Source organism: Sylvia atricapilla, chromosome 5 (genome assembly GCF_009819655.1).
Source record: "Sylvia atricapilla isolate bSylAtr1 chromosome 5, bSylAtr1.pri, whole genome shotgun sequence".
Lineage (NCBI taxonomy): Eukaryota > Metazoa > Chordata > Aves > Passeriformes > Sylviidae > Sylvia > Sylvia atricapilla.
In genome coordinates, this window is record NC_089144.1 from 43,108,888 (window position 1) to 43,135,204 (window position 26,317).

Here is a 26,317-nt window from a genome sequence, read left to right on the forward strand (position 1 = left end):
TTTTCAAGTATTCACCTTCTCTCCTTCTGGATGTGAGCCAAAGGAAGTACATGGGACATTTTCTGGGATGAAAATTTCCAGGATAGAGATGTTTTAAACAGTTCAGGTTTCATTTGTTTAAAAACAGTCCTTTGTAGTTAAGGAGTGGACAGAATATTTTTTTTTCTTTTTTAATTTACCTTCAAAATTGATGTCCATCCGTATTTTTTCAGATCCTCTGAATGAAAATATTGGAGCTATTCATGTGGGGAAGTGTTTTCAGATGCAAGGCCTACAATCATTGCCTCTTTTCAAAAGCTTCTTCACTGTGCTTCATGCCACGGAAGTACACATGGATAGAGAAGCACAACCATCACTGCTTCTCATCACACTGTTGTAATTTTGTTAATAGTTTTCTGCTGTACTCCAAAAAAAGGTGTGAAATATATAAATAAATATATAATTAGAATTAAATTTTTTGATAGTTTGTTTTTTTTTTTCATTAATTCGTCTGCAGATTTAAGTCCAATTCAAGCAGGCAGTAACAGAGCATTAACATTCTTCTGGTCTGCTGACTTAAGACACCCACATAGAGGTAATCTCCAAAGCTTTCAAGCAGCATAATGTACACACTGAGAAAGAAAACTGCCTGACAAAGCAATTATGAAGAAACCACTTCTTTATATCTCAGAAAGGAAAGTGTGGGGTTTAACAGGCAGAGTAAACAGCCTTCCATAGTTCCTGTATCCAGACTGATCCTCTTATGCACTTATGGCACACTAACAGCCCTGAACTTCCAGAGCAGGAAGCAGGGCAGGAGGCCAAAGGCTGGTTTGTATCACTTAAAATGCAGCCATTGATGAGTCTAGCTGTTTGAGTGTTTGTGTTGAGCGTAATCCAAACAGCTAAACTGTTTTTGCGCCTTTTCAGGACATCCACAGAAACTTTGTTCTTTTGCAGATGGAGCTGCTGGAGCATTGTTAAGATAATGTTTTATGCTAAAAATTATCAACTATTTTTAATTTCACTATTTCATTTTAAATATGAGGTAGTTAATATTGAACATTTATTTCACAGCCCATATTTCCCCTTCAGTGAGTGCTCTGCAAACTTTTCACAAAACATGACTCTTTAATTTATTTACCTTTTTTATTGAATGAACTACTTTCAGCTAAATTAGGGCAACTCTTCTGAATAAAAACCAAAAAACACAGATGTAGGCAAGTCTCTGAACCAAAACTGACTTCAAAATAATGTGTGCATACAGAGAATGAGCAGAACCTCATCCTTGTTCAAAGCAAACACATTTGATTGTGAATGTACAAAAAGACGATTGATTTCACAGCTCTGCACCTCTGACTTAATAAAAACAGAAAACCAAAACAGCAGAGTATGTGAATATCTTCTAGTTTTCCCTGGCTAACAGTAACTTTGTTACTGTCCCTCAGTGACACTAGATGGCACTTCAGAGTAGTGGTGGGTTCAGAAAGTCCGTAATCTTTTTAGTTATTTTGTATATAATATTAGAAATACATTAAATTAATGCTTGCTTTGAACAAAAACAATTTGTCAGATTTGTCCTATTTTTACATATGAGTGTGAGGTAGAAAATGTTATCTGTTTTGAAAAGTAGATAACATAAGCAGAAATAGATTATAAGAGAGTGGTTAGCAGCTAAAAAAAGAAAAAAAAAACCAAAAAAAACCAAAAAAAAACCCCAAACCAAACAAACACCCCCGTCAAAAAAAAAAAAAAAAAAAAACAAACCCCAAAAAACCACCAAAAACCAAACCTTCCTCAAAATCCCATTTCCAGGCAGTGAAAAAAATGTACGGTCTTAGAAAAGAGAGCCACACTCTAATGACAAGGATTTAAGAGCTGATCCTTACCTGGAGATGAAATTAGATTTACTATTGCTTATACACTGGCAATTGAGCATATGATAACTGCCATAAGCTGGTGCACTTAGGAGAAACCAGACTAAAAGTTGGCCACACCCTTGATGGCAGTAAGGGATAAGATGCTTTAGGCTGCACCAGGAAACAAGGGGATTTTTCTGTATGTATTTGAGTCCAAGAGTTGTGACCATTTACTGTCTTCATAATTTACGAAGAAATTGAGGATGCACTGCAGGGCACAAAGACTTTCTACTTTAGTTCTCCTATTTCTTTCCACCCAATTGTTTATAGATTGTTTGTGTTTGTTCTTTTTTTTTTTTTTTTTTTTTTTTACCTCTCCTTATTTCGTTTTTAAGTGGAAGAACCATCTGTTCTTTATTTATATGAAATGCAGTTTTAAAAGTACTGGGCTTCCTGCTGCTTTGAAGTCTCTGCAGATGCTGTGTGTGGCTAGAATCCCATCAGTCAATCACTGTTGGTGTGGCTGCACAATTTATGGAAAACCAACAGTGTGTTTACCTTTCAAATTTGTCACGATCTTGCTGAGGTCTCTTGTCATAGGATTTGCTTATTCTGTTTCATTAGGAAAGACTGGGAATCAGGAAAGTCCTGCTATCTTTGCAGCCCTTGGTTGTTAGAAGGGAATGTATTTTATGAGGAATAATTTATGCTTCAGCAGGAGGCATCAAGCTTGATAGGGGACAAATCATGGATATTACAGAGGAGTACTAGGCTCAGATATTTTCTTCTGCACTTCAAGTTTGTTCAAATTTGAAAGAAAAGCCTTAGTATGTGAAATGTTGAAATTATGGATGGAGAAATGGAAATTTTGTGCATATGATGCTTTATGTAATTGTCATTATTTTTGCATTAATCTCTCTCTGTAACCATGTACATACAAACACTGTGGAGTTTTTCAGGCTAAGACAGGCCTTTGTTCTCGCTTGAAATGCCAGTACTTAGTTGTCTGCATGAAGTCTCTGTTAGTAGAATAGCTGATATCCAACCAAGAACCAAAAGGAAAAAAGCATAACTGATGATTTTCTGGAGGCTATTCCCTCCTGTGACAGAAAGATATCATATACTGTTTGTTTTATTTAAAAATAACTGTCTGAAAATGTGAAACTAAGAAGAAAGACAGAAAGAAAGGAGATAAATCATTGGCTACTATATGAAGAAGATAGCTCAGAAGAGTGCAAACATGTTTTTTTCTGTGTAGCGGATATAGTGAGTCATAATTGTTTCCAATTATTTACTACTGAATAAATGAGAGCTATAAAAAGACTGTATTTGTTTGCTCTTAAAAAATACCTATGAGAATTGGGCATAAAAAAGTTCTTTGAAGCAAAACAATTTCACACAACTTATTCTTACTTTGGCTGTCACCATGCCAAAGATGTTCAATTTTCAAGACTTAATTAAAGTTCTGACACACTGATGTTATTCTATCAAAACAAGAGAAGAAAGACAAACACTTTGGAGTTTGCCTGTATTACATTATTCTTTAATATAAATGACATATAAGTTTTACAAATTAGAGAGATTGACCTTGGAGTATTAAGAGCCTGCAGAAGATTCTTTTCAGGTGATGTTTTTATTGAGTATATGTTTAGCTTTGAAGATTGACAGTAGAAATGTGCAGCCTACCTTTGATGTGCTTGCTACCTGCTGGTATGGGTTGAAGAATCCAAATTTACAGAGGGCTCCAAATCACTCTAAATAGATACATCTACAAATGATGTCCCCACAATTGCAGTTATTTCACTTCATATGTTTCTATACTTATTGTTTTGCTTCTATAGACTAAATTCCACTAATTTGTCAGATGGAGGAGCCTGCATATCTCTTCTTCACAATTAATTCCTTTTTTTTAGAAAACAAAACCTGTTAAAGATGCTGACAAAAGTAAAATGCAGAACAAGTGAAAAGTGAACTGCTATGGTTCTTTGTTTAGATAAATATATAGATTGATAACAATTACTAAACCCTTATACCCTACTCTGCAAGGCAGTAAAGTGAGAAAAACTGCTCTTGTGACTAAGGTCAGAAGGATTAGCACTAGAGAAATTTAGTCATCGAGCTCCAGATATAGGTTACAAGTTTTTTACTGCAGACTACTCAGTATTTTGTTCTTTAGGATGATGTTAGGCTAATTCTGAATAGCATTGCTCTAGAAGAATGGCAAACTTTAAAGAACTATGTGTACAATATGAATTTATTTTATTTTTCCAAAAATAATGACATTAGCAACAACTTTATTTGCCTCTGCTAAATAGATACATTCAGAATTATCTTAGAGTTATAGTGGATATTTTTAAACCTCCAGGGCTTGAAATAAATTTAAAGGAGGTAACTCTTACCTTCTCAAGTCTCCAGATGATTTGAGAGTCTTTTTTCCCTCTGCTATTTTTCTCTGTGTGTGGCTATAAAAATAACCTCAATCACTATCTTTTTTTTTTTTTTTTTAATATATCATAACTTGACAAATATTTACTCCGAATTTCATATACAGTGGAATCTGAAAACCTGTAGCATTCAGCAAACTGAAAAATGCCACAGAAAGCATGCTGAAAAAAAAAAAGGCTGAAATAAGTCAGTTTAAAGCACAGTTGGCAATTCTTATTGATGGTATGCTCACTCTTGTACATCTGTCATGTCTCATTTATTCTACATCAATGGATCATCTCCACTTTAAAGTGAAGTTTCTGGCATTTGGCGTTAATTGTTAGCAATGGTTTTTTGAACAGGCCTAAGACAACAGACACTTTAGCCCCATCTTTGGACATCTATTTGTAATTTCCAATCTGTACTGCAGAGCGTTCATGGATACACCGGAAGGCAGAGGGCTGGATTTCCCAGTACTGCACGGGGTTGCTGAAGAGGCTCACACCGGAGTAGCTGGCCTTTTTGGTATTGTAGCCAAGAGGGCAAAAGTCGTTGATACCGATGGAAGCGATTTTGTTGTTATGAAGATAGACCACCTGAAAAGCATACAAGTACTGAAGTGAGAAACTGAGCTGTCATGGCAAATAAGATAAACTATTTCATGTTAAATACTTCACATGTGTTTTGGAAACATTATACAAATGTGTCTGCTTTCCCAACAGATCCTTGACTCTGTTAACTTTTTGAAATAACTATCATACACCCAATTGACATAATTTGTACAGAAAATACACCAATTATGCAAGGCAATCTAATAATGCTACTGTTAGCTGGTGGCACTGTAACTAAAAGAGGAGTCAAAGATGTGAAATTATTAATACAGCAGGGTGGCTCAGGAGCATGCACAGTATTCAGAGTATTCAAATACATCACTGTATTTGATGCTATTTTTTTTCTCTCCAGCTCTAATAATTTCATTCTCATGAGTGCAACTATCCAGGACTCAGAGTCAAAGTAATCACTGATGATGATTTAAAGTAGCTGGTGAATATTATTTTGCTTCAGATTCACCATTTCTGGAGAATTATTCCAAGCTACATGCAGGGGGTAATTTACATTTGGGAATCTTTATTCTTTGGGAGTTTTCTTTCCTGTAAAATCTTAGTCCAGGTGAAGACAGATTTAAATTGCTCCCAAGAGGGATTATTTCTAGATCTCCAGCCAAAAGGACCTCAAAAATACTGGTGATGTGAAATGTCTATTTTGTCTATTTGCCCTCCTGATGGCACTGTTTTGTGAGATAACAAGGAAAGGTTGCAAAACGTAACTTAGTAGAAATGAAAAAGAAAAAAAAAAGAAAAAAAACAGCAGAAGAAATGCTCTTAGAAATTATTTTTTGAGTAAAGAGGAAACCAAAGTACACAAATAATCCCATATTTGTTGTGGCCCTTCAGACACACAGAGACAACAAAAGTACACATCCAGATCTATACACCTCCATAACTATGTCCACAAAAAAATCAGAATTAGATTCCTCTTGTTGTATTCAATATTTTCTTGATAATTCAAGCATTTACAAAACTTGCATCAAGTTAAAAATAGTGGGCACATTTCTGTTCAAGATTGAATAAACACACAAATACCATTAGGAATCTTTTAACAATTGCTCTCTGAGACTGATAATCTTGACTCTCTGAGTATGGTAACCTTTACCTGTATATATTTGTGATCACCCAGTCCACTGGGTACTCTGACAAGTTCATTGTTGTTCAAGTGCAACTCCCTCAGATGAGGAACATTGTTGAGAGAGCCATTCTCAACTGAAGAAATACTGTTGAAACTGAGACCCAGTCTGAAAAAGTTAAAAAAAATAAATAAATGAGGAAATAACAACAAAAAAGGCGTTAAATTTGCCCACTTAACAATCTTTCTTGGTTTGATTTCTTCTCTACACTGCTGCTGCAGAACAGACCAGGCTAATTGCCAAAATTATGTGTGAGCTAGGTAGAGCTATTAAATAAAAAAGATTAAATAAATTTGGCATGTGATGTGAACAATCATAATTATCATTATATCATTCAACTTGTGATTATGATACTGCATGCTTTGATGAGCTATGTGACTAATCCTGGTGTAGATACATACTGTGCATCTCTATAGGCACCAGTTTTTCTTCAAAAGCTGAAACACTGAGTAAGTGACATTTGTAACCTTAGGGCACTGTCTGAAAACTTTTTGCCAAACTACATAACCCATGTACCCAGAACTGTTAATCTTAAAACTCCACCACATCCTTCTAAGGTACTTAACTACTTAGAGCCCTGTTACATGCTGGAAACAGGAGCTCAGTCATACTCCAGGACCCCTTTAGCAGGACACAGAAGTGGGACTTACACATTTCTCCCAAGTTCCAATCCAGAGTTTTCATCACAAAAACATCCTTTCTGCTTTACACGTCCATGTACTAGGTTCATAGCATAATTTAAGTTCAATTTGGACAATCTGTTTCTATTTGTGTACTTCTGTGTTGATAGTATTTTGGTTTGCGGTTACTAAACTCCAGAAATTTTTCAAGAGCCTCCCATAATTTAAAATACTCTGTGTTGCAGTAAAGAAATAAGTGACAATACTTCAGGAGTTGTCATCATCAGGAGTATTGTAATTTTAGAAAATTATTTCTATAAAGTCTAAACTTAATTGATCTATTTTGCTCTGTTTTCCTTCAAACATTTTTTTTAATATTGGGGGGGGGAAATGCTCTGTGATTTATAAATAGCTTAATCGGTAAGAGAATTTAATGTAGGTAATAAGAAAATTCATGCTAAAATAATTTTCCATGGAGGAGTATTTTAAAGAAAGCCTTCTTCACAGTAATCTAATAATCTGCAATTCTTTCTGGCTTGTAGCAATTTTAGAAGTCCAGGTCTGAAACTGGAATAAAACCACAGAACTGAAAATTCTTGTTTTATCTTTATGGCTGAGAGGTTTCCTAGTATTAATTAGTGTTACATATAATACAAATAATCTTATCATACTAATTTAAATATGGCAATGTTTTCAAACTATTAAATGAGAAAGGAAAATTTAATGAGAACTCGCACTTTCATCAACATGAATTTGCTTCACGCAGAAATCAAAATTCACAGTATCCCATCTCTTAGCCAGAATTTGATAATGAAGAATTTTCACTAAAAATTATTAGAATGCACCTTCTTTTGAATAGAATATACCAAGATTTAGGAAAACTTGGGGAATTGGATCCTACAGAGCAATTCAGTCTGAAGTTATACAGAATGCTTAAAAAGGACTTCAGTGATGGGTAGTCATAGAAAATGTCTTTGAAAGTATTGGAGAAAAAAAAAAAAACCTCCACATTTTGTCAGAAGGCTATAAATTCTTGTTTGACACACATCTAAATATGTGCTCACTGCATATGCAGGTCTACAAGCATCTGTGTCCAACCTAGGAGACCAATATGAAAAAAAGTAGTTCTGACTCTCATCTTAGTCTGTTGAAGAAAAATAGTCCCTTTGCAAAGTCTTCTAGGGAAAGAATGAAATTATAGTAGTGAAGTGGGCCTAAATCCCAGGAGAAGTGAAATTATATGTAATTACATCTCCTCCAAATGTCTTACAAAAAATTCTCAGTCACTTGGGGCTCTGCTTACAGATGAAATAAGTCAATATTATTGTGTAAAACAGAGGGTGATTAAGAGTGCTTGGAAAGAACATGGTCTTCATCTCCCTTCCCGTAGGAAAAAATGGGAAGAATTTGAAAAATCACTGTTGCTTCATACATTGATATATTACTTCCTTTTCTATTAGTGAATAAGTAACATTTTCCCAATGTTTCAGTAGATCTCATCCAAGTGTTGTAGATCATTGAAGAGCATCACCAAAACCATATCTCAGCACTGAAGAAATTTTCAGATACTTTTTCCCCTTTGTCTCCAACATCCCCGCTGAATCATTTCCACTATATTTTTGAAAGGAACTTCATGATACTCAACACCATTATTATCATTATGGTCTTAGAATCATTGGATCATTAAGGTTGGAAGAGACCTCTAAGACCATCAAGTCCAAACATTAATGCTGCCCCGCCACCTTCACCCCTAAACAATACACCCAGGTGCCACATCCACATGCTTTTTGAACACTTCCAGGGATGGTGATTCCACCACTTCCCTAGGCAGCCTGTTGAAGTGCCTGACTACCCTTTCATTGAAGAATTTTTTCTAATATCTAATCTAAAACTCCTTTTGTTTGGTTCAAATTCCACTGTATGGAGCTAGACCATTTCAGTGAGCTTTGTTAGAACACAAGCAACAGTAATATGAGATGTGTAATGTGAATGTCCTCTTGGAGCTCATTCCTGAATGTAATTAGCAAGGTCTTTGTTGGGTTTACTTTCATAAGAATATTGGTTTTTCACTGAAGCATTTTATAAAGTCTTTTGAAAGACTTAAGAGTAATTTTTCAAGGAAAACAAACAAACAAAAAGGACAAATATTGTGCATCTACTATCTACTATAATGCAAGAAAACACAAAAGAGAATGAGCAATAGAACTACACCAAGCTTTTGCATGAAACATTTTACAGTTTAAAATTCCTTAACACAGTCAGAAAAATTACTTGTTTCTCAAAATTTATCTGTGCTTTAGGACACCTATTAGACTGTTAGGCTTCAGTTGGCACGAACAAAGTTGTCTGACTCGGTCCTAATATTACTGAAAATTTAGACATGTAAATAAAAGATAGGTTTTTTAATGCTGGGCTGGAGCTCTTCCATAGCTCCCTCCTTTCCTCATCTGTCTGTTTTGTTTTGTGCAATGGGCTCGTTGTTCACCAATCTGTGTTCTTCCCTGCCTCTCACTTTTGAAAAAGGGCATCTCTGACTATGCTTAGGTTACTTGCTTAAGCACAGGGCAGAGAATGGTTTAAAACATGGAGCTTGCTCTGAGCAGCTCCACATTTCCACATCATGCTCAACAGAATATCTTGTTGCTCCATACTGTACAGCCACAACATAAGCAGCCCAAGTTTAGATATTTTTAGGAGTCCATTGGCACTTGCTGTTTAAAACTCTATGTCTCAAGCCAGACTTCCAACAACGTTGTCCATGCGATGCTGCCTGTGGTGTATTCCAAGTGTGAATGAGAAAAACAGAAAAACTGTGTCATCTGCAGGACAGCTCACATGTTCCACAACCCCTACTTCCAGTAATGTAAATTACTCTCTACCTGAGTAGTTATCATCTTGTTTTGGAAGTTTTCCTCATAATTTCTCTGAAGAATATTTTATTTTATACTAAGCCTCTGTAACAAAAAATAATTGTTTCATAGTCCTCTAATCCATCATTATAGTATTTCTATTTTTCCATTAAAATCCAGGACTTATTTTTGGTGGGGGGATCTGTGGTAAAATATTAACATAAAATGTTGGACGAAATGTCTTAATTTATAAACTATTCTAAGCTTTATATCTTGGAATTTTCAGATTCAAAATAAGTGTTAGGTTACTATATACTTGATTGCATTGAACTGTAAATAATAGTAAACTCCTGCTACTCAGTAATCTTTCTCTGATTTCTGTTTTATACCCTCATTATGACAAGCAGAATGTTTAAAATGAAAATCCATTAACTACATCCAGTAATCTGGGTAAAAGTTTGATTATCAGTCTTTTTAAAAACTATTTTCATAGTAATTTTTTAAGTATTAAATTATAAAAATTACTTTTAGTAAAGGCCTATTTTACCCTGCTACATGTTTCTGGATGAGAATGAATTCTCAAACCATTAGGAATTGTCCTTTTATTTTCCTACAGTTAGAGAAACTTATTCAACAACGTAGTCTCAGATCAGCAGAGTAATGTCGCTCTGACAGTAACAATTTTTCAATTAAATTTTATGATTTTTGTTTCTTAATCATGTTCCTGCACTCACTGCAAACTTGTCTTTCTTGAGAAACAAAGGAACCCCTTTTGAAAGAAGTTTTGGTTCTCATGTACTTTTTCCCTCAGTTTCCAGGCAAGCTGCATGAGCTGTGCTCAAAGAAAACTGCATGAACCAAAAATGGACATGCAGTCAAAGAAACATGATATAATTCAAAAAGTCTAATTATTCCTGTTTGTTTGTTTGTTTGTTTGGGTTTTATTGGTTTTGGTTTGGTTTAGTTTGGGGTTTGTTTGGTTTTTTGTTTGTTGTAAATCAAATAAACAATTGTACTGAGCATATAACACTCATTGCTGAAAACAGATGAAAAGTTTTGTCGGGAAAATATAAGTGTTTGTTCTCTTCAATCAGTACACAAATCCTCAGAAGTCTTTCCTGTTAAGTTATTATTTCAATGATTCTAATACTCATGAAGCCCCAGACTAATGTTTTATAATTGTCTGTGTGGTGATTGCAATTTCAACTAATATTTTATGTGAAAAGAAGAAATTAATTCTTACTTTGCCAAGTTGGTGAGTCCAGAGAGACTTTCAGCATCAATTTTGCTGATTTTGTTACCATCAAGGTGAAGTTCAGTAAGGGATGGAGGAAGGCCTGAAAGATAGAACAGCATCAAATTACTTTTGATTAAACTGGATTCTAATATTTTTAAAAAATACTTGTACTATACCAAGGTTCTTTTAAAGTTGATAAAAGACTTTTTCTAAACATGCCCATGAACAATTCACTAAATAAAATTAAGAACTTTCACAATCAGGGCAACTGAAAACAGCTAGTAACAATTTATTTAGCATTAAATAAGACCAAGCTCATAGAGTCATTATAAAACAGTTAACTCTCGAAAAATACCTAAATTAAATTCTTCTCATTTATTATTTCCAGTCTTCATGATTATGTAAATGGGACATATAAAGAACTCTCATTTTAGCCAGAATATCCACATATATAAATGTGAAAACATCTGGCACCTAGATATTTAACGAGAAATAGCAGTAGAAAATGCAACTGTAAGTATGAGGCAAAATAATTTTAATATTAGTTTAGTTAGGGTGGACACTAGTTTACAAATTCTTTTTATGAGTTAAAAAAAAAGAGGAAACATATTTTACCTATCTGAGGTCCCTCAAAAGAACATCCAAAACAGGAAATATGGGAAGAAAAAGAAATAACAACCTGTATTATCTTTCAAAAAGTTTTCAGCCATTTCAAAACAATCTGTTGACTGAAGTATGAATAAATTGAATATAATTTCCTCTGTATTGGAACCATTCTTGTTTGTTTGTTTGTTTTTAATAAATTACAATGAAATTGTTCTTATTCTGAAGGAATTTGCAATTAACTACTTTAAAAAATAGCAAAGGTTTCTGTTTTATTATAGGGAGAGTATCTTTGGCTTCAAGCCCACAGACTTGTGGAGGGCTGATTTTATGCTTGTACGACTTCAGCTAATTCTACAGGAGTTTACAATTGTGTAATGTTAATAAGGCTCAATAAGCAGGCTTGGAGGCTGGAAATGTTCTTCCATTTTATATTTCAGCTATGATGCAAGAAAAGCAAAATAACAAAATGACATTGTACACTGCACCTTGCATGGAGCTTCTTGTAACCAAAAGCCAAAATTTTCCAAACTAATAAAAGTCATCTAAAAATAGATACTTTAAGAACAGGCTAAAAAAACTTCCATTTTATTTTTTTTTCCCAACTGACTAGAAGTTACCACGTTATACCTGTGAAAATCTCTGGAATGCCAAATGAATTTCTTACCCTTTGGGATGCTTGTAATGTTGGTGTCTGCGATACGGATGTAGGAGAGCCTCTTCATCCCCTGAAAAGCTCCGTTTTCAATGCCTGAACTCTTGATTGGATTGGTGCCTAGTTCTGCCAACAAAACATGGTTGTGAGCTGTGCTGCAGTGTAGGTACCTATATTCTTCAGGTCAAAGCTAATTTGGAGGTACAATTTATTGGGGCATTTGTTGGCTTTCTACATATAATCACTGATCAAACTAAAAACAACATCTTGAAGAAACACTCAGCTGTGTTTGTTATAATTTCTCATGCTCATACCTAAGACAATCACTTGATTCAGTCCGTTAAAGACGGCTTTCCTCAGCTTGGAGATCTCATTCTCATGAGCTCGTATCTCCTGGAGAGACTTCGGCATGTTTTCTGGGAGCTCCTTCAGGCTGTTCTTGGACAGGTAAAGTCTTTCCAGTTTCTTCAGAGGAGCAAAAGCTAATGGGCTTATTTTGCTGATTTTGTTGTTGACAAGGATCAATGCCTGTAGAGTAATAATCAAGGAGATCTCAGATGATTGGAAGGGAAATTATTTTGTGGTAAAACCTTTAAAATTATTATTATTATTATTATTATTATTATTATTATTATTATTATCTTGTGCCTTTTGAGCTCTTCTGACGGCAAATCCTGTGAGCTGAAGAAAATGTAATGCAGTACTAAAAAATTATTATAAGTCCTATAGAACTTATAAATCCTATAGAAATACAAGTGTTTCTTCATTCTGTTAGGATCCATAATTTATGTGCAAGGATAAGTACAATTATTCCATTTGAAAGCTGTGAAGAACAAGACAGTCACAAAAATATATATAAGTTTTGTTCGGGTGGGTTTTTTTCCTCATTATGTTTATCCTAAGGTTACTGTTATACCTTATCCATCATCATACAACCCTTCTAACCAGTTTCTCCTGAACAGGAAATTCTATTACTCAATAGAGTGAAGGCACACCCCAGCTTAGTAAAATTATACATAAATTCACCTCGTTTCTCTTAGTCTTACAAAACTGCACTTACTAGATTTCTGATGTATAATAACCTCATTTTTTATTTTTTATTTTTTTTTATTTTTTTCAGAGATATAAGCTATCTTTTTGGTGAGCAAAACTTTTCATGGAACGGGAACAACCTGAAGCATCATGCTCCAAGTCCTGCAGTTGGGAATCATGGACTTACTTCGCCTTCCCTGTTGGTGCTTAACCCAGCTCTCACAACTGTGATATCTAAACTCAGGGTAACTCTAAGAAGATTATCTCTAATCAGCCAGCGGACAAAAGCCTCCATGAAAGCACTGTTATCTGTAATAGGTGTTCTCTGCATGCCTCTGAAATTTCACATTACTTCTAAATTTCTCAGCTTAATTAACCACGACACAAAAAGGGAGAAGGTCTCATCACTGTCAGGACATAACAGAGTAATGGAGAGTATTTCAGATATAATAGATATTTAATGACTCTTATCCCATCTGTTTGCTATCTACTCATCAGATATGCAGTGCTGCATGTTTGTGAAGTGAACACAAACATGGTAGAATGGTAGAATGAGACATGTAAATATTGATATAATATCTACTTATATTTATTATTAGGGCATTTTTTTCACCACCTCCATTATGCTAGTTTCAGAAACAGAAGACAAAAGTTGTTGTAAATACTGTAGTCAATATTCAGAACATTTTCATACACTTTCAATATTTTCAGAATTACACTTTAGCCTGTTTCTTGGAGGAAAATGGGAGTGTCTGACTTATTCCATAATCAGTTAAGTCATCATTAGAATCATTAGAACAATGCCAAGATTATCAGCCTCTGTGACAGCACCTCTCCATCATGGAAACTTGAAAGAGAAGTGGGCAGTTAAAATGGTGATATGTTTTTCCCCTAATGGACTCCTCTTGCAGATCACCCTGAGCAAAGCCAGCAGGGTGTACTATACATGGTTTCATTCAGTGCAGGTAAAGCTGACTATATCTGTGTTTAATTTTGTATACTAGCTGGAAATAACTCATATGCAGGAGGAGGTAGAAGAGGTCACCCACAGCTCAGCAGAGCATTTCCATAGCAATAAGTCTATCCCAAAATAAATACGTTGGTCAGTGGAAACCATGCCCTCAACACTCTATTTGGGCCCGTACTATCAAACCTGACAAGAGAACACATGGATACAGAATGGGAGTGGTTTTCTGGTTCATGATTGCCAGAATTGTGATACAGATGTAGATTCTGCCCATAGTGAAGTTCAACTACCTGTAGAGTACTAGGACATGGCAAACAATCCAAGAATTTAAAAATGGTACAGTTGGATTTATGCCAATTAGTCTGTTAAATTGTTTTTATTTCAATAATCGAATGTGTTAATGCTAACTACATTGTTATTTATTTTTTATTATTTTCACCATATTTTTTCCATAGATCTCTAAGTCAACACTCAATGAGTTTAGGCTCATGTTATGAGCATTTGAAATTTTTATTTTGCATCTTGCTTTGTAATGCTTAATATATGCTTAATCATTTTTTTCAGCTAAAAGTCTGCCTTCTTTTGGGTTCTTTCAACTTTGTTACCTTTTAAATAAAAAAATTTGGGAGACATTAATTACAGCTGATGATTTGGTGCGAAGTATTTCTTGATGGAAGGAGGTAGGCATAGATTTGGGTAGGCACTGTAAGTATTCTCTGAGTAGTTGATTGTTATATCTCTTCAGATGGGAATTGATACCCCTAACCAAACCCAGAAGTTATCTAGGTACCTAGGATCAATCTGCTATGCTTTTCCAATGCTTTCTCCTGAGTGTTTATGTTATTTTGGGGAAACACTCAGAATTCTTGTTTTATTCAAACACTGCAAGGAGTCTCTCACTTAGAAGTGGTGGTGTTCTATCAAAGGTATGTGTAAAAACACTGACTTCTCAGTGGGAACATGTGTTTGGTGGTGTAAGGTGGGAAAATGCCACAAGTCAGACTTTACAACTTTTTCTGTACAAGAATATTATTTCCCAATTAGACTCCTCCCAGCAAGTCCCTGCTCCCAGTATTTTAAACCTGCATTATTTTTCCATTGTTGTGCAGCTGTAAAGAAGGAAAAATAAACCCAGACAGCACAGTTTGTAAGAGACATTTTACTGTCTCCCAGGGCAACAACAAATGATGAGGATAACACACCAGTATAGCACCTGGCAAGCCCTGGATTCCTTTCCCACTTCACAATACCTCTATTATGTCCCATATTTAAGAACTAAGTTATTAGCCTTGCAGCAATGCTGTTTACTTTCCTCAAAATGTGTCCCATATGGTTTGTATGTAACAAAAGCTGAATCAAACCAAAATAAAATAGAATTAAAAACTCCGGGGATTTAGAGGTCAATGAAAACAGGAACCAGGGGACAAAAACCTAGGGAAAACATCTGCAGGCAGTGTTACAGAGGAATGGATCTTGGGCAAAAACAGGTCACATGGACTAGCTATTCTGAATAAAGCCCAGATGGCACGATGGGACACTATATTCAGTGTGTTAAAGAACATTTGACATTTTTGTACAGGGCAAGAAGTACTTGGAGAGAAAAATAAGAGTTATCACAAAAGTCCCCAGAGTGCTGGAGCCCTTGGTCACAAAGATCACTTTTAATGCTGAAATGATTTGGCAGAAATGACAACCTAGACAAAAAACTCACAGGAATTGATGCTTTTATTTTAAAATCTACGTTCTTCTACACTTTCACTTTTAGTGGAGGAAAAAGGATATTTCCTTTAGACTAAATATACTCCCTAAGCCCTAACTTCTTTATCCCCCAAAAAAACTGACGCACATCACAAATTCATAATACAAAAGACTGAGCATACAAATGTATAGCTTTCAACATGACCTGGTATGGGTGCAAAAATATAAGTCCTTAAGTTAAAAAAAAAATAATAATAAAAAAAAAAAAGGCATGAAAGTAAGAAAAAATAAAGAGGCAAAAATATATCAAGTATTAATACATAAGTTTGTTAGGCTTGTAAGTTTCATAGTAATTTCCTGTGGATAAGAGAAAATACAACTTCTATCCTCAGTTTCCTGAGATAAAACTTTTTCCTTTGTCATAATCTAGCATGTAAAATGCATAGTAAACATTGAGTCAGTTATAACATTGCACCACCTTATCATGACCAGCAGTTAAAGTGACGTTCAGAGAGGAAAATAAATTAAGCTTTGCTGCAAAGATGACTTTCTTTTTTAGTGAAACATCTCTGGTATTTCTGTAGTCAGGAGAAAAAATAAAAACCACTGTAGGACAGGAATAGACACTGGCTATGTTGAAGTCAGTGGGAGTCTGGCCATTCAGCTCTTTCTGACCTGGTTTCTACCTCAAATATTTATTCCCAAAAAAAAAGGGAGGATTCACAATTCAGAAAAATTTTGGAACCCTTGTTGGCAGGCTTTTGTCAAAATACACCCTGACAAACTGCAGAGGCAGTGTGTGGCAGTCTGGGTGGAATTAGCAGAGTGCTCTTTTTGCGGATACTTAAACTTCCAATTTTTTGCCCTGTCTAGGAGTAGGGAGCAGGGAATTAAATTTTCTGGTGTAATTTCATTATATGAGAGTCTCAGGAGACTGTTCTGAGGGGTTTCAATCCCCATACGTCTTAATTCAGTATAGTTTGAAGTGAGAGTCTTGCCAAAACCAGAATCAAAATGGAAAATTACCAGCAAACTTTCATCAGCCATGTTACATAGTGATACACCTGTTTTGCCAGCTGGGGATGGTGCACTTATCTAACATCAATTCTTTACTGATGCATGCATCCTTCAGGGTTTAAACTGAAAAGGCAATTCCTGACCCAATGGAATTTGTTTAATTTCCTGGGTTATGCATTACATTATTGCCTGTTTTTATTACAGTTCTGCTAGGAACAGTTATATCTTAAGAAATTTAACCTCAGGAGACAGGCATCCCAATAAAAAAAAAGATAAAATTTATTCCTTTTGTTTACCTTACATTTTTAGTTAAGCCATAATTATAACATGGGCATAGAGTCAATGCTTTCTTTCAAATTATTAAGGGTGCATGTAAATTTATGGAAAAACCCAAACAACCCAAGAACAAAACAAACAAACACAAAAAATCCCCCCAAACCAGAACTTGATATTCTTCTCTAACCATCCAAATCTAGGATCCAGAGGACATAACTAAGAAAAGCAAGGATAAAGGGGTAACATGGAAGCAGTACAGAAGAGGTGAATGAGTCGTGAAGGAAGGAGATGCCAAGGCACTGAAGAAACAGCCTATCAGTACAAACAAAAGAAGCCTGTGGAAAGCAGTTTGACCACATACACAGGAACTTGTTGAATAATCTCACAAAGTGAAGGAGCTGCTGCAGACCTGGTTTGCTTGACCTCTGAGCTCTCACTGGTATCTCTCACATAACATGACTTGCACAGATGATGAGGAAACACATGGCTCTGCATTTTCCTTTTTCTTTCAACTCTGTCTTTGTCTATTCTGACAAGAAATTTTTGTCATTCATTAAATTTATTACAATTGATCTGATTTTTTAATGTTATATCCTACAAAAATTTCCTTTTTTTTTTTTTTTCATTAAACTAGTATTCTGACTCTCTCCAGAATTCTAAGGACCTCAAAATATTTTGTCCTGTTTCTTTCCCTCACATGAAAAAATCTTTTCCCATTGTACAAACAAAATGTTTTCTGTGCATGTGGCCTGTTTTATACTTGTTTCAGGGGAAAATTTCATTGTTTCTTAAGCATAATGCAAAGGTGTATTATGCTTATACAAAAGTATGAGAAAATGAAAGTTCTCTAAGAGAGTGCTGTATTTCAGAAAGATAAACCTTTTGTTCCTCCCTCAGAATGTTTGTTAGAAACCCAAATCTGCACCTCAGTCCTGCCACTGATGATAGTAGAAACTGGGTTCAGAGGCAGAACGTGGATGGAAATTGCTTTTTCACAGTATGATAACTGATTCTTCATTCTGTGATTTGCAGAAAATGAGTGTTTCCTTAACTTCTTTTTATGCCTGGGAAAAGGGAATTGAAGTTGTAACGAGTCATCAGAAGACTGGATTTTTATTTTTTATTTTTTTTTTATCCTCTCTGGAGGTTTTCTGTATCTCTGAAAGATCTTCTTAGACTTTTCTTCAGGTTTGTTTGGTTTGGTTTAGGTGTTTTGGGCTTTTTTGTTTGTTTTGGTTTTTGTAAAAAGGATGGCATGAAATTTTCTTGTGTCATGGGTTGTTTTTCCACTTGCTATTACTACAAAGTGAGTGTCAGTTTCTCTGCCTGCACATTTAGTGTTGATGATCCTGTAGTGTGGATATGGTCATAACTTTAAGTTCCAAGTTTAAATCTTTTATCTCTTAGGTCTTTTCCTTCAGTTTAAACAAAGTTTGGTTTAGCAATTTTGTATGTATAGCCATGGCTTTGAACAGTTCTGCTAGCTTCAATTAAATAAAGTTCCATTTGATTTCAGGCCAATAGTGCATTCGTCTCCTTTTGCTATGCTAGCACCGTGCCAATTGAAAAATTCTTGTTGGAAAAGCATGCGGTCACTATTCTGTTGTTTGTGCTGTTCTTACAGTGATCTAACACAGAACAGGTTCTTTCACCTCTTTTTCCAGGTGCCAGGCATTCTGCTGATTTGCTTTGGCTTTGCCACACAGCCTGCAACTCCATGTGCTGTTTGTGTAGGCTCCTCCTTTACTCAGCGTGAGGGCTTACTCATGGAGTATTTTGGATTCTTTATTGTGTCCATGGGGTCAAAGTACTGAACTCCATCCAGAAATGTCAGTCTGCCTGGAAAATTCTGACAGTTTCATAGAAATAGAGACTTTTTTCCTGGCTTTTCCAACAGCTTTCCTGTCTGACTTTTTTGCCACAGGTCTAAGTCATAAGTAAGTTTTTTACATAGTATCAGACAGTTTTCTGAAACCATGAAACTCAGTCCCCAGCCCTTAAAGAAAGTCTTCAATTTTTTCCCCATTCTCTCAAGTCCCGCGCTAAAAAAATCAAAACCACACAATCTTTCATTTTTAAATAGAATGAAGTCTCACTGTGGTTTTATAGCACAACATTATTCATTTATTTCCTATTTCCTAGATAATTTTAAAAAATAAAAATATCAAGTGCACTATAACTGTTGACGCTAATGTTTTTTGGCAGAAATCTCTTGTTTGTAGGTAAATGTTCCTTTAGTTGCATCCTCTTCTAAGTGCTTGCCTTATTTCCACGGCTGCAGATTTTAGCTGCTCTTGGGAAATCTACGTATGAAAATTTTCAATGCAAAGAATATTTTGGTAGGCTCTAATTTCTCTTTCATCTCCAGTGCTGTGTACTTCAGTGATGTGTAGTACAAGCAGTTAAATTTGTACTGAAAGAGAAGCCATGAGAAAGTTATAGGTAAATCCTTTCTTTTCTTACTACTTATTCTGGGCTTTAGTACCAGCTGAACCTTAGGTTCAACCCAACTTGGTCATGAAAATCTCTTCTAAAACTAGTACACTTGTGGTTGGTGATACCTGTAAGTATTCAAATAAGTATTAATATTTTAATGGATTATTTAAAAGTAACAAACTGTATAAACTGCTCATTTTTTCAAGACCTGTGTGAATTGGTGTTTAAAGAATTGTTTTCTTAAGCGATCATTCATGCAAAAGTTTCTCCTTTTAGATTTTGGAACAATAATGCTTTTAATTTTTGTAAATCTTAATTGAGTACAAGAAAGTTTAGTAATGTCCAAGAAATTTTTGAACATCACACTGTAATGCTACGTTCCTCAGGAAATAAAAATAAAAAGCACATATATTTTAGATATGTATCTCACACCCTGACATATTTTTAAAATAAATATCATAATAGAGCTCTGTCAACAACAATGCTTTTGAGCTTTACTTTCTAAAAATATCTAATTGAAAGTTGGGGAATGGGAATCATTCCCAGATATTACACAGGAATACTCCTGCTGAGAGCAAAGATGGTGCCTGATTACAATAATATAGTGGATGACCAAATTATTATTTTTGGGGAGAAGATCACACAATCATAGAATGGTTTGGGTTGGAAAGAGACCTTGAGAAAATCATTATTTGCTCTTGAGTAAATCCAGGAAAATCACAGTTCTGAAGGTTATTTGTTAAAATTTATGCTAATGTATGATTTCCAGTGGTCGCTAAGTATGTACTGAGTACTTTTGTGAGAAAGCCAAACAAATAATATCTTCCCTGAGGACTTATTTAATTCACTATGAAATTGTATCTGTTGTAAAAAAAGAAAAAGATAAAAAACAAAAACCAGAACAAATTAAAACAAAAAAACCCCTTAGAGTTAAGTTCAATGAGATAAAATAGTTCACAACAGCATAACTCACAGCAGGATGTGTAATTGAGACCTGAACCAAGTGCCAAGTGGGTAGAAGTCACTGAGAGCAGTGATTTTCATCTGCAATGCCATGCTCTGACTCATTTAAGGCAGTGTCAAGAAGAAAGACAGCCAAAAGATTAACTTCACTGATAGGAATTTTGTCCCTTTTAGCACCTCATAGATAATCCTCACTGAACACACAGGAATTCTTTCCAAGGTGGAAGAAAACCAAAACAAATGGTCAGGAATTACAGTGTCAAACCTGTCCTATATCCAAAGAACAAAATTGGAAAAAAATCCCACAAAACCTGGGGAACAAGTTATCTCATTCTTAAACCTAGACTACTGAAATGTGATGTGGAAGAATGTGTTTGGTTGACTTTAGCGGTTATTTATGGAACTGGATCAACTGGATCATAGACACCTATGCTGAAATTAGATGACATGAACCTCATGATTCACTCATGAAGATCCCTTTACTATGAACAGTCTGGCATTCATAATTTTTTTTAAACTTATCTTCTTGATGTTGCGTTGAAAGAAATATATAAGAGGTACTTTGGAAGAAATTAAAAGAGGTCAAATTTTATTTTATTTACTTTATTTTATTTTATTTTTTCAGTATGAGTGGTTGAATGCATATTCTTGTTTGAAACTGATTCTTTGGGTGATGATACTGGCACCAGTAATGAATAAAAAGTGGGAGTTGGCCTCTTGTTTGTGAATGGAATGGAATGGAACAGAATAGAACAGAATAGAATAGAACAGAAATAGGCTTTAAAGAGCCAATGCATGAAAAGTCAAATAATATACTATTTATAATAGAAAAAGACCAAATGGAGGAATACACAGAATAAAATGAGTTATTGAAAGTCTAGAAAAATAGTATTTTCAGGCATATGCCTGGATTAGGATATTACTTTCAAAAACAGAGAATAGCCTCTTTCTGCTCTGTAAAGAAATGTATTTCAACAAAATTTAGGCAAAAGAATGAGGTATGTATCTTAAAATGTTGATAAAAAACTGTAGACAGGGAGGAGGACCTCAGACACAGCAAAAAAAGTATTAGAAACAGAGGAAGGTAGCTGTCTGATGGAAACTTGGAAAAGAAGAGGTGAACCAGAAAAAAAAAATAGTCACAGAAACCAGGAAGGAAAATATTTCAGCAAAGAGGAAACCAGACAGAAGTCTTAGAAGAGACTGGCAGGTAAAGAAGGAACTTTGCTAGGAGAAAGTTATTGCAAAAACACAATTTCATTGCAGTACTGGGGGCAGAAGTGTAATTTGGAAAGATTCTTGAATTAAAATTAGTACAGAATATCTGCTGACAAATGTGGCACATGCAAATCTCTGTGAGCTCAGAGGTAGGAGGGGAAGGAATACAGTAAGCAATGAGTGAGATGGCAGTGTTGAGATGGAAATAACCAAGTGACCATGCCAAAGAGACTGGAACATAAATAAATATGTGAGAGAAGTTATGATGGAGATTAGGGAACTGAATGGACAGGAGACAGGTATGAAGAGCAGAAAAGAGGTGAGAAATTTCTGTAGTTTGACAAGAAAGCTTGCAGGAGAGAGAGGGGAATAAAAATAAATAGGCTGGTCTGGTTAAAGAAGACCACAAATTATTTAATTAGTTTTCCTTAAAAAATGCATTACCAGGCAAAACCACATTTTCTCCTGATTTTTGTTGGTAAATACTAGTCCATTTATACACTTACATGAAGATTCTTCAGGTTCTTGAAATCTCCTTCTTTAATTTCAGTGATTTTGTTGTTCTGTAAGTCCAACAGGGTTGTGTCCGGAGGAAGGTCTTTTGGCACCTTTTCCAGACCTAGTGACAGTGAAGGGAACAATTAAATTTGAAAGAAGTTTTAAATAAGGACAGTGACTTTCTTAGTAGCATTTTTCTTTCAGTAAACACCATTTCTAGAACTAATTTCCTGAAGCAGCTTACAAAGACTTATTTGAAACTGTTTCTGTCTCCAGCCAGTCAAAGAGAGTTTTATTTTGCTAAGTTGAACCAACACTTATTTATTCACATTTCCATTATGCCTTTTCTGAGAAAATATCTGAGGTACAGCTTGAAGCAAAGGATTTAGTTTGGGAAAATAATTCCTAACGTGTTTTATTCCACTGAATTGTGCAAAAAAAAAATCATTTTGGAATGAGATATGGTATTTATTATTTTCACGGGGTGTTAGCTTTTGTGGACAGAGAACCTTTCCTGCTTTTAAAAGGTACTAGGCTTTTTGAAAGAAGTAGGATAATTAACTATAATAATTTCCAGAAAAAATACAGCTCGTTTGACAGTAACTGAGTAAATTGCAGTAAAGTCCACCTTAAAAAAAACCCAAACTACCAATCCACCTCCCCCCTTTTCTTTGAACTGAAACTATGTCCAAGTTTTCTGGAGAACAAATCTCTTGGTTTCACTACAACTGCCAAAAGAACATCAGACAGTTTAAATTAAAGACTCTCTTTGGGACTATTTTCTGAATAGCTGATATGTATGTCTGATGAAGTCATGGAAATGAAATTATTTAGTGTTAAATAACACTTGCTTTACCCAGCTTTCCTTTCATACTGTGACTTGGAATAAAACAAATCTTTTATAGTCATTCTGATTTACCACAAAATTAAAATGTTCTTTCCTAACTAGCCTTTTTTTTTTTTTTTTTTTTTTTTTTTTTTTTTTTTTTTTTTTTTTTTTTAACAAAATGTGAAATGCTAAATGAATAGTTGGTAGGAAAAAAGATTCTAGACATGAATAAAGGCTCTATATGGGCATGTATCAGAAGTAGACTTCTCTGGGTAAAATTGTCTTTTTACCAGAAAAGGTTTTAACTAGTATTCCTGAAGCTATATTTGAACTCTTCTGGAAATGATCTCTCTGCAAGTATTTCCAGAGTCTCCCGAGAATGATGGTGGACTGCATGATATTCTTCTCAGAGGAAAGATTTATACCAATAAAGGTTATCTTTTTAAACCCATGTGTTAACCCCAAGCATGGCATTGCAAAGACAGTGAGATTTGCTTCCCAGAGATAAGATGTTTTGCGCACCATGGCAGTGGAGATTCCATCCCTGGAGATACTCCAAAGTTGTTTGGATACAGCCACAAGCAGCCCTCCAAGCAGGGGAGTGGCCTAGATGGTCGCAAGAGTTGATGTCCAAATTCAACAATTCTGTGATTCTGTGATACTTAACACTCATCAAAAATGTATTTTATCTCACAGAATATAGGTTTCTCTGCCAAGATCCTATATGCAGCAAAACTCCTTCTCTTTCAACCTGTTCTTAGAATAGGTATATATGTAAGATAAAAGTGTGGTAAGATAAAAATTATTAAAATATTTGCATCAGATTTTTATTAAAACTGAGTGGAATAAAAATTCACTTGTTTGAGTTTTAACTACCCCAGAATTCAAAAGTTTTAAAAAGCAGAATTAGGCGGCCTGGGATGAATTAGTAAAAGCTTCATAAACTGACAACCGCCAAAACTCACATCTCATCCTGTTTACCTTACTGATGTTCAGTGCACAAATATTTGATACAGATTATTCATATTACTAAAATAACTTTTCCTCATTTAGGCATGGACTTTGTTTTTACTTCAACAGTTTCAAAACCCTCATTACTTCCAGAAGTGTAGTACTAGAGTTCCAAATATATAAGAATGTGATACTGTATAATTTGTATGTTGGTTGTCTTTGGACAGTTTCTGTCTTCAGTAAGCAGGACTGATGTCAGCAACTAAAATGTCTTTCCCAAATACACAACTTTTTCTAGACAATAATTTTGTTATAGCTTCCTACAGTCTAGCATCTTCTATAGCTTCATCACCTATGAATAAAAAGCCTTTATAGTCAAAGTAGCATTAGTATGTTCTGGTTGCCAGCACATTTGTATTAGTAGGTTGGTACTTCTAATAAGTGTTATGGCAGACAACAGGGTGAAAGAGCTGCACAGCCATTCTTTATGTAATGCCCTTGGAACATTGTAAGAACACTTGGGGAACACTTGGCTTGGCACTGGAGGGATATCTGTCAGAGACTAAACTTCAAACACAACTTCCAGCTGCACCCCTCAGTTTCTAAAAGCTTAAGTGTTACCCATAAATATGGCAGAACCGAGAATTTCTACGAGCAATAAAATTAGACTTTCAATGTTTCATACTATAAAGATAAGAGAAATTTAATAATCAGAAATCCATTTCTGAAAATCATTTATATCATTTTCCTGTCTTGTACTAGAAACTAAAAGGATGTACAATACAGTAATTAGTTCTGCATGCAAAGTATAATTGCCATCCCTTGAAGAGTTAAACTTTTTTTATTACCTATCTCATGTATTTTGTAATGCATTTCCTGAAGCTGTTCTTAAAAATATTTTCCAAACCAGACATATAGACATTATATATATATTTTTTTTCCTTGACTTGTGTGGGTTTTGAAGAGCAAAGCTTAGATGAGTATAGGGTGCACACCAGCTGCTGAGGAGACCTTGCATTATCAACAAAAGCAATTTGATACATCCTTCAGCTGAAACCTACATCATCTAAAGCTCTCCAGTGGAGGAAGAGTTTATAAATGGGGAATCTGGACACTGACTCACAAAATCAGCAATTAAATAATTCAGGAATAAACTGCATTTGAGATGTAGACCAGAACTACATCTACCTTGGCTTGTGCTTCAGCTTGCTATTCCAGGTCTCTGTATAAGTTCTTGAACCTCCAGAGAGATACATGTAGGAGGAGCATTGCTGCATTGAAACTATTCCCTGAGTTGAAGGCTCCCAGCCTGGAGAGCAAAGCTCCAAACCTTTCTAGTCAACAGCAGCCAGTTCAGATGAATGGGGAAGCCTGAACTGATGTGACAGCGTGATGGAGTTTGAATCGAATGGGGAAAAATTGCAATCCCACTGGAAGCTCAAATGGCTCCTGGGATAGAATTATTACATCCCAGAAAAATTGGTTTTGGTTCTTTTGTCTGGGATACAGAAGTTTAGAGGGAAATTGTGGGCTGTCCTTGCTATGAATTTCTGAGAAACTCAAATGATCCTCATGTACTTATAAGGCCACGTGGTACCGTGTGATCACACATCCACCTACAAATGACTTCCAGTGAAATTTACGTAATGCCGAAAGGAAAAGTGGAGTCAGAAAATATCAACTGAGTCTTCTCTCAAGCATTTTAAGAACAGTATACAGAGGCATTCCAGTTCTTGAATGTTTTTATACATTGAAACTTGCTTCTTGAAAAGCCACATGAAAATCTCTCATAGCAGCCTGAGTTTTTATGTGAATAATGAGTGCTACACAGTTTGGTATTCAGCTGCCTGGAAGTGTTTCAGGCTTCTAGGTCCTAAGATTAACTTATAACTGATTAAAAATTTTGATTATTTTGCCTTTCCCACTGTATGGTAAATTGAAAATACATGTTCTCTTTTTATTTTATTTTATTTTATTTTATTTTATTTTATTTTATTTTATTTTTTTAAATTTTGGTTGAATAAAACTCAGTCAGTTATTATTAAATTTGGAATTTTTTTTTTAAATCAAATAATTCAAAAATTAGAAAAATTGGTATAGCTCCACCCTTCTAAGGTTCTTGCTTGCACTGGGATTAAGAGCTTAAAGATTCTGGAAATAAAAGAGATTTAATTAACAAGTTCATGTATCTTAGTCAAAATGCACTTTTAAGTTGCACTAAAAAATTTCTTTGGGAGAAATCATTACTTCCTTATAGAAACTTAACAGCCATCAGTTTGTGTATCCCAGATCAGATCTCTAATATCCCTTATGAATTTTTATAAGCAGAAATTTCCTACTATTTCACATTATCAACCTTGAGCAAACAATTATTCCCACCAATATACATTTACATGTGTAAAAATGTATGCACATCAAAACACATGAAGAGCAGAATAAACCATAGAATATAAAATGGAAAA

At 34.9% G+C, this 26,317-nt stretch overlaps 1 protein-coding gene across 1 annotated transcript in view; it reads right to left on the reverse strand.

Moving 5' to 3' along the window:
• Positions 1 to 3,359: 3,359 nt before the first annotated feature.
• Positions 3,360 to 26,317, reverse strand: part of DCN (decorin) — a 38,673-nt gene continuing 15,715 nt past the window's right edge. The window contains exons 3-8 of the mRNA XM_066319265.1: positions 22,084 to 22,196; positions 12,285 to 12,498; positions 11,983 to 12,096; positions 10,719 to 10,812; positions 5,976 to 6,114; positions 3,360 to 4,858 (exon numbers count right to left, since the gene is read on the reverse strand). Of these exons, the coding sequence (XP_066175362.1) occupies positions 4,664 to 4,858; positions 5,976 to 6,114; positions 10,719 to 10,812; positions 11,983 to 12,096; positions 12,285 to 12,498; positions 22,084 to 22,196 (869 nt within the window). The 3' untranslated portion in view covers positions 3,360 to 4,663. The remainder of the gene's footprint in view (positions 4,859 to 5,975; positions 6,115 to 10,718; positions 10,813 to 11,982; positions 12,097 to 12,284; positions 12,499 to 22,083; positions 22,197 to 26,317) is intronic.